The sequence below is a fragment of the Glycine max genome, chromosome 20 (genome assembly GCF_000004515.6).
Source record: "Glycine max cultivar Williams 82 chromosome 20, Glycine_max_v4.0, whole genome shotgun sequence".
Lineage (NCBI taxonomy): Eukaryota > Viridiplantae > Streptophyta > Magnoliopsida > Fabales > Fabaceae > Glycine > Glycine max.
This window is the reverse complement of record NC_038256.2, coordinates 1,314,231-1,324,270: the sequence shown is the minus strand read 5'-3', so window position 1 is coordinate 1,324,270 and position 10,040 is coordinate 1,314,231. Positions and strand designations below refer to the sequence as shown.

Sequence of the window (10,040 nt, the reverse complement as noted above, 5' to 3'; positions counted from 1 at the left end):
TGTGTAAAAACTTTTAGTTCTTGATATTATCATTTTTACAAATTAACAGTTTTTGAGATTTTTATATTACATGTTTAAAAAATTTAAATCCTTTCTATTCAAGTCAACACATTGTTATTCAAAGTAAAGGAATAAGTGAGTTTATTGAGAATTGGATTTCTAACTGTTTACAAAAAAAAAATTAGAATAATTTAATTTTAACAATATTTTATTCTCAAAAATTAATTTATAATCTTGACTGATGATACTTTAATGTTAAAAATAAGACCCAAATTAGTGCCTTTTGAACTTATGTTTACAAAAACATATTATGACATTTAATATGTAACTGCAAAATTAACATGGAGTTTCATCTTTTACTCTCCCACCTACACGTGTCACCATCTTTGGGCCACATACCCTTTGACTTGGACGACCATGGTCGGAAACCTACACCTCTTGATATACGTTTTTCTAAGGTAACCTCCCTTTGATTTTCTATGCGCCTTTTAGGGTATTAATTTATAATAAACTTGTACGACTAATTAATATCCCTATATTTGTTTATTTGACCTTTCTATATATCTTGACCTTTTTCCTCTCCAAACATTTCATCAGATCCTTTGCTGCTTCTTCTGTCCTCCTTTTCATGTGTGTCTCCTTCTGTTTCTTCACTTTACCTTTTTTCTCTCCTTTTTGTTGATACACAGGTCCTCCTCTTCCTCTTCTTCATCTTCATCATCTTTTTTCTTCACCCCTTTCATTATTTTCTGTGTACCTTCTATGGCGGTTTTACCAAGTAGCTCCTCAAACTTGGAATTGACCATATCTGTCCCTGGCTTTGCTTCTTCACCAGTCCTTCTTCCCTTATCATCTGGTAAGCATCACATAAATATAAAAAACTTTGTCTTATCTTTTTCTAATCATCATCTTTGTCATTTTGATCAACCTCATACATCATCTTAATAAATAAATTCCTTCCTTTTTGTGTGTGTGTTCTTGTTTTGGTTAATTTTATGGTAATTAAATTCTTTTTTTTTACTTCTACAGTTGTTTCTATCATATACAAGTGGCCCCATGTAAAATATATGTTTTCTTTAGGAAGGGATAACTTATTTATTTTTTCTTACCCTTTCTTGGATTAAAATTAAAGTCATCACGACCACATGAACCCACCAGGGTTCTATTTTTCATCTCTCTCTGGTTGGTGATTAAATAGAAATGATATCCATTCAAGTCATATTTCCAATCTTGTCCTTAAACGATATATACTGGATCATGTGTTTGTTTGGTCTGTAAGGTTTTTATTTTTGGAACTATATACACAAATATTTATAAGGCAGTGTTTGGTATTACAGTGAAAGAATTGGACATAAACCAAGTACCTCTAGAAGAAGATTGGATGGCATCAAACATGGAAGATGAAGAAGAAGGCAGCAATGGAGACCCTCCTCGCAAGAAACTCCGTCTCACAAAGGAACAATCTCGTCTCCTTGAAGAAAGCTTTAGACAAAACCACACTTTGAACCCAGTAAATAACCCTCCAATCTCTGTCTCTCTCTCTCTCTCTTATTAAAAATTAATTAGAGTCATAACTAATGCTTGCTATGTATATATAGTTTCACTAATTAAGTAATATATTAAGGCTCTTGAATTAGTAACGTCGGTCTAGTGGTAGAGAGTTTTGAATAATAAACATAATATAAGATCATGAATTTTAATTTCGGTGCGATTATTGTATACAAATTACAAAAAAAAAAATATATATTACGGTTCTTGAATTCTTGGTTTTGTAGAAGCAGAAAGAGTCTTTGGCAATGCAACTGAAGCTGCGACCGAGGCAAGTGGAGGTGTGGTTTCAGAATCGTAGGGCCAGGTATGGCTAATCAATCCTAATTAATATAGTGATGGAACATGAATGCAATTTATTTTTGTCATTTATGACTTGACTTTAATATAGTACTATATATATATATATATATCATTTCATCTATATATATAATTTCATCTTTACCCGCATTTTCTGTGGGTACGTGTACCATATATACAGACAAATTTCAAATGTTGACAGAATAATGATAATTATAATATAGACCTCATGAATCTGAATCCGATGCTATACCCCCTTAGTATTCATCCGTACTATCTCTAACTAAAAGTGGAAAGCGATCATTTAAAGTCGCACTTCCTTCACATAATTCCTCATTAATAAGTAATATAGGTCATACGATGAAAGAAATCTGAGTGTTGTTCGGGTATGCATATATATATATGTAGGTAAAATATTTGGATCAAGTTTCAAGCCACAGATCCATTTAAACTCAAGAAAGAGTGAAAAAATAGTTTTGAAAACATATGGTTTGGAAAAATCTTAGTTTATATATATATATATATATATATATATATATATATATATATATATATATATATATATATAATGCATATATATATAATGCATATGATGGTATACATATGCATATCTATTATTTGGAACAAATATTACTTTTTCCAAAGCTCTTCCGCAAAACTTTTATTTTAAACTTATAAAACACAAACTCAACACAAACCTGTATGTTCTATATATTTATAGGATGTTTTATTTTTTATTTTAAAAGACTCAACTTATAATTTAGGGGAAATTTTGTCTCTAATTTTTGCTCAGTTATAAGTTTCAAATGTGACGAAATTATAATTACACTATTAATAAGTTAGAAAATGAAAGTTAATTAAATTCAAATGATAATAATCTGTAACTATTAATAAAGATAATTATTCTCTTTACTATATACATTTTTTTATTTTAAATTATCTTTTAATATATAATTATTTTTTATTTTTTTCATAAATTTTTACAATGTAATTGCTTTCACTACTTTTTCAACTGTTTTTTATAAAAAAAAAAAAATAAGAATGAATACACGAAGTGCTTCTCTTTTCAAATAATAATAATAATATAATAATATAATCTTAGGTCATGAACACATAGCAATGACATGAGAATAGCTAGCTGGCGTTCAAATAATATGAACAGTTAATGATGTAGTTCCAGTGTTAAACCATAATTTCAGCTGTGTGCAAAGAACACAATCATTGTTGTCCAAATTAAAGTAGACAACTTGATAATGATAGCACCGCATTGGTGGAGTTTTATTTGGCCTCGTGTGCTACACTGATCATCACTGCCGTAAGTGCGACTTTGACCACTTGTTTTGGTACTTTAGACCAACCATGCATTTGATTTTACAAATCAATTATTAGTATTAAGCATCGTGTATTTAGTTATCATCAGCACGTATCCATAAATTAAAAGCACAGGGGTTCTTCACTTATTCCCAATAATAAATTTTTCATTTCATGATAATCGTCTTTGTTCCCCAGTTTCTGCATATTTACCTGGATCATATCTTCTGCTATATATTGCTCTTAGAAGTTGATATGAAACTTGTTAAAATAACTTGTTTATAACTTTAATTTTGAGGTTTTTTGAAGTTTATTTCAATGAAGTTTTTGATGTAGTTTATTAACATTATTTTTAATTTATTTCAATAGGTTTCATGATTGTATTTAATTATATCACAAATCTTCATACAATTTTTTATTGAATAAGTACTTAATTCAGATATTTACCTAAAAGTTCATAAGGAAAAGAAAGATAAAAGAAATACTGGTTTCATGTCTCTTCTCATAATTACTCTCCTATAAATTATCTTATATATATATAATGTATTTAAATAGAAAAATGAATTAAGTATTTATCTAATAAATTTGAATTTAAAATTCACTTTACAAAACTTATTTTTTTTATTTTTTGAAAAATTGTTGAAATAAATAACATATTAAAAAAAGTCGTAAAGTTACTTTCATAAACACAAATACATTTTGTAAAAGCTCTTCTAAACATATGTTATGAGTTACCTTAAACAAATTATGAGAACTCTAAAACTTTTTCTTCAAAAAAAGAAGTCTATAACTTCTGAACCTTTTGATTACATTATTTCATGACCTTTTTTTTTATATATATATGTGTGTGTATTTTATTTAAGTTTATGAATTTACAAAATGAGCTAATACACACTTAATTAGATAGAGAACAATAAAATCTACAAAGATTTCAAAACACGTAACAATTTCTCCTAGATTTGACATGAGAAGCAATAAAGGGCAAAGTGATGATGATTGGTGAACGAAGCCGTGTCACCCATGCAACAATATCTAATGCATTCAATGAATGCTTGTTTTAACTGTTTGAATAATAATAATAATAAATCTATCTCATTCGAATATGATTCTCTGGAATTTAAAAAAGAAGAAGAAGATAGGTTTAATCTAGACAAATAATAATAATTGATAAAGTGGAGATTTTATGCAGGAGCAAGCTGAAGCAGACGGAGATGGAGTGCGAGTACCTGAAGAGGTGGTTTGGTTCCCTCACAGAGCAGAACCGGAGGCTGCAGAGGGAAGTGGAAGAGCTACGAGCCATGAAGGTGGGCCCACCCACCGTGATCTCCCCTCACTCCTGCGAGCCGCTCCCTGCCTCCACACTTTCCATGTGTCCCCGCTGCGAGCGTGTCACCTCCACCGCCGACAAACCGCCCTCCGCCGCCGCCGCCGCCGCCGCCGCCGCCACTTTGTCCCCTAAAGTGCCGCCAACGCAATCCCGTCAACCCTCCGCTGCCTGTTGACCCTATAATATAGTCTCCTACTCCTGCACGCCACCGGCCTCTACTACCTCTTCATCATCTAATTAATTAATCAGAAGCAGTGGAGAAACTAAACTAAAGTTAATTAGAAAACTAAAAGTTAATGTGAATGAAGATATAATGTGTTAGCAAAAAAAAATGTTTTATAGCTTCTTTTTTGTTTTTTTACAAAAAGGGTGTTTTTGGAGAGGGGAACTTTTGTAGTTTGTAGTAGTAGTAGTGGTACTTCTTTTCAATCGTCAATGCGTATTTGATTATTTGCGATTTCAGATTGCTTTTCTTCTTTTTTCAAATGTGGACATGGCGTAAAAGGAACCGATTGGCTTCACTAATAATCTCATGCAGCAGCGTTTGAGGAAAGAATTGAAAGGGAGGTCAATTTTGTTACATTTGGAAAATTTAGTATGGAAGTGGCATAAAAGGAACATATAAGATTCACAAATCTAGGTTAGTGAGGAAAAAATTGAAATGGAGCCCAATTTTATTAGATTTGGAAAAAACAATTGAAAAATTCTGAATTCTAAAATAAAATAATCTTGGTTAGGTTTTGTAATCACTTTTGCATGGAGAAAGATAAAAATTAAATTTCAGACACTTTCGAAACATTTGTCCTAAGATAGTTAGGTTAATTGGTACTTCTGGTACCCTTTATGAAAGTATCTTTTGGCTGACCCCAAAAAAAAGATAGTTAGGTTAAATGACTTGTCCAAAATATGTTTTATTTTCTGTAATAAATAAAAGAAATTATAAGAAGAAAAAAGTCGTTTCTACATAGTTGTTGTTTATAATTCATTTTGAAAATTTGTTATTATTATTTTGAAATTTTATATCCTATAAAATTTTAAATCAAATAAAACAAGATATTTTTAAACAATTTCCTAATATAATAAGCACAGAATAACCTAAACTAAATATGTAAAAGGAACTCAGTTACAAAAAAAAAGCATGTAAAAGGAAAGAATACAAAAGATAGATAGAAATACGTACCTTGAAAACCGATAGCTTTTTTTAAGGTAGGAGACGTACGATATATAGCTTTTAAAGCCTCGAGTCAATAACATTTGTTCATTTCTTTAACTTAGTAAATCACTCTTTATATAAGAAATATATGAATTGAAAGTGTTTTTTTATTTTTTATTTTTTATGTGACAAGTCTTAAGTAATCTAATTAAATCATTAGACACAATTGATTAAGTTAAAGTTAAATCGTTTTAGTATTATCTGAGTTTCATCATTAACAGAAATAATTTATGATTAGACTTTATTTATTTTTTGAGACTGAACAAAACTAGTAATGTTTGGGGCATGAATATTTCAATGAATATGTATTTGTTGGGCTATCCACGAGACTATTTTAAAACCAACCACATGTTTCATATTAAATACATACTTATACGAATAATTATGATCAATTTTTCTTAATAAACCGGAGGATTAATATAAAAAAAAAATAGGTAACCCAAAATCAATTAACACAAGTGTGAATCTCTTAAGATGAAGATGGATATTTCAAGGCCCCAAAGACTAATTAAGTAGTCGAAGATCTAGATGAAAAAGGAAATTAATGACTCAAGCCAAAATACAAGTTATAGGGGAACTCAAAGCTAACCGGTTATATGACCGACTTTGGATTTTTTTTTATCAATGGAAAAATAGAAACAAAGCAGAAAATTTATATAACCAATTTTTAAAATCAAAATTAATTTTACAAAACTAAAACTGATTATATATGAAAAATAAGTAATGAATATGGTTATAAAATCCAATTGTCATATAACTATTATATGGTTATGGTTATTCAAATAACTAAATAACCTAAACATCCATAATAGAGAAAGTCTTGGAGGGGCACACACCCACCACCTCACCCTTAGACACAACAAATAATATTATGGCACATGTGAAATAAAAAACAAATGGGTCTGCATTTTCCTAATTGTGCTTTCTCGCTTCTGCAAATTTTCGACCACATGGTCCATGTTTACTCAAAAACATGTTGATACCTCCACGGATCTCTACTTTGTTGGTCCATGAATATAAGTTTCGCTCTATAATCTATAATTAAAATACAAAACTTATCATTCATTTAGAGGCACAGTGGAGAGGAAGAATCAAAAATAAAATACTAGAAGATATTGATAGGGTTCACAACGGTTTTGGGGTAGAAGGGGATGATGATGACTCTAGGTGCCTTGAAACAAAAGAATGTTGGTCACAATGAGTGTTTCAATTGGCTGATTAAAGAAAGAAAAAAGGGAGTTTCGATGTTTCCTTGATGATGGTTACGGAGATACCCGTGTCGATGAAAGTGCGAGCCTGTTTGAGGAAGTTCACCCCATCGACGTGGTGGTTGATTGTTTGCCTCATGCTCTGCATGTAGTTGATGCCGATTTTGTTGGTAAGGGCAATATGGATGGAAGAGGAAGATGCCGCATTCAACGAGCACAAAGCTAACTTAGGGAAATGCGGAATTATTTATTTTAGGTCTAATTATCCATTTAGTCTTAATAATTTTTAAACTTAACATTTTTAGTTCGTTAATAAGTAAATATTTTAGGAAGTTTATATTTTAATTTCTAAAAAGTTTTTGTCGTTGAAATTTTTTTAGCTAATGGAATTAAAAAAAATTAATGACAATTAAAATATAAATCTGAGAGACTAAAAAAATTCATTTATTAACTTTAAACTAAAAAATTTTCTTAACAGAATAAAAAAATTCACTTATTTAATTATAAAAAATAGATAAGTTGAAAAAAAGTATAAAACTAAATGATTAATTAAATCTTTATTTAATACATGTCGATTTGTTGTGTCAAAAAATGGCGGGGTGAGTGTGTGTCTACCCAAGACTTTTTCTCCGTCATAATGGTATTACCAACGCAATAACTACTATAATATACAACAAACCTTTCTACATATAATAATAACCTACAACAAACAACAACAACTTCTTCACTCAAATAATTATCATTGTCTAAATTCAAATTGTAACAAAAAAATTGTCTAGACTCAAATTAACAGGAAACATTTTTTTTTTTTTCAAGACCTTAATGAAATGTTTGATTTTTTAAATTCCGAGTAGTTCAATCATGTTGAAAATGATCAGGAGTCTATAATTAATGTTGAAAATGATACTATTGGATAAAAAGGTAATAATTTGTTACATAGTTTAAAATTATATCTAATATAACATACTAAGAAGTTCTAATTTAATTAGTTAAATAAGATATCTAATTTAATTAGTTAAATAAGATATGTAAGTATCATAAATCATGGATAAAAAAATATCTATTATAGTTCTTATGTTTAATAGTCACATTATCCTACAAAATAATTTCCTATATATTTTATATTTTATAAAGTAATAATATATGTTTCACTTTATAAATATAAAAAAGGAATGAAAAACCAATGATATATTATAAATGTATGTAAAGGATAGAAGACATCCAAAAAGATAAAAGACACATCGATCTCTTAATCACATGAAGAAACATATTCAATCTTAAAATTAGGGCCATTTAAGGAGAAAGACATCCAAGCAAATAATGGACAGGACATTAGATGAAGAGAGGCAACCTTAACCTTGCAAAACAAGATTAAAAAAAAAAAGCAGTAAAAATAACAATTGAGACATCATCTTCAATTCTGATAAAGAACAAATCATGATTCAAAGTTTAAAGTGAACCACACTAAAGAAGAAGAAAAAAAAACTAGAAACCAAAATCACCTAAAAAAAAGCCAAAATTCCATAATAAGATATGCATACAACCAAAAGTTAGAAATTCCTTTGAATCACCCAATATTTCAAAATCGTTTACAGAGGTTGTATTTAACCGAAAAGGGCAAATTAATATTTGTTTGCTTATGTTTTTAGATTGCTTTTTGCATATAATTTAAAGGATCGGTTCCTTTCATTTCATTATCACTTTTTGTGCTTCATTCATAACAATCTCATGTTCTTATCATATTACAATATAACACATTTAAATATTGCTACCTTTTTTAGCTACATTAATCTATTATAAATGGTCATGGTTTAACATTTAATGTTGAAAATATTGCTACTTTTTTTTGAGAAATGTTAATTTGACATAAATATTTTACAAATTTTAATATAATATTACAAGATAATATTTATATAATACCAATCTCTACAAAAGATTGTTTCATTTTAATCTCAACCATTGAAATATTTTAATAATAAATCTAAGGACTGATAATAGTGGTGTATCGGTGGACCACTTAGCTTACTATTCTACCGTAGACTAAACCGTACGTAAAAATAAAGGAAAACGGGAGGTATATATATTATTAATTTAGTAAGGTATATTTAACAATTGCCTTTGGAGTTCTTGACATGCATGAGATGAACATGTGAATAACTCAATGGACTTTTAGGGGATCTTGGATGATTCATTGGCCCAAAAAGATTTGGGCATTAGGATCCAATCTTGACAGAATTCAATCGGATGAAGTAATAAAAAAAAAAACTATTGGGTGTAAGACTCAAAATAATTAAGAAAATACAATATGTTTTTAGTTTTAAAATGATATAAATAATACAATAATATGAAAAAAAACGAGAATACTCACAAAATCACAATTTCACACGCTTTTCATCCTAATTTAGGATTAAAAGGGAAAATACAATGCAAATTATAGCTACTCCATGTCACCTATAATCGTCTTATCTAGCAAGCATATTATTCTCTCCTCATTGTCAATTATCACATTCCAAACTGAAATCCTCTTCTATATCAGTTTGATAAAGTTATGTAACATCAATGATTATTTGCCAGTATTGTAGAAGACAATCTTGTTTTCTCATCAATATTAAAAGAAAGCAATACGTCAGATAGACACTTTTTTGGTCGGTGAAGAAATAAACAACTTGGATTCAACAACAAAAAGAAATGACCAAGCAGCCCAAAATCATTTCAGGCCGTGGGTAGTAGGATCAGTCAATTTCCTTCCTGGTATTACTTTGCAAACCCAGAAAATTGCTGGTACACCCACACAAGATGAACAATTCCAATATTACCATTCCTTAAAGCTGATATCAATTGTGAATCCATAAGTCCATTACGGATTGACAATTTTAATATTGTCCTTCTGTAAAACTGATACGGATTGCGAATTCATAAGCCCATTATAGATTGGAAATCCATAAGCTCATAATAAAATTTGTGACAATTAATTTTGTGGCATACAAATTGTCAATCCGTAATAGGCTTATGGATTAACAATTTATATTAGCTTTATGGAAGGGTAATATTGGAATTGCCCATCTTGTACTGGGTGTACCAGTAATTTGCTAGGTGCGCAAAGCAATACCCTTTCCTTGATGTGTAGTGTGGG

The 10,040-nt window shown here is 29.5% G+C and overlaps 1 protein-coding gene across 1 annotated transcript; it reads left to right on the top strand.

Annotated features, from left to right (window-relative positions):
• Window positions 1–560: 560 nt before the first annotated feature.
• Window positions 561–4,943, top strand: LOC100778684 (homeobox-leucine zipper protein HOX3). The gene is made up of 4 exons (XM_006605417.4): window positions 561–856; window positions 1,338–1,510; window positions 1,776–1,855; window positions 4,349–4,943. Exons 1-4 carry the CDS (start codon window positions 763–765, stop codon window positions 4,659–4,661), a joined length of 660 nt encoding a protein of 219 aa, XP_006605480.1. The 5' UTR covers window positions 561–762; the 3' UTR covers window positions 4,662–4,943.
• The last annotated feature ends 5,097 nt before the right edge of the window (window positions 4,944–10,040 follow it).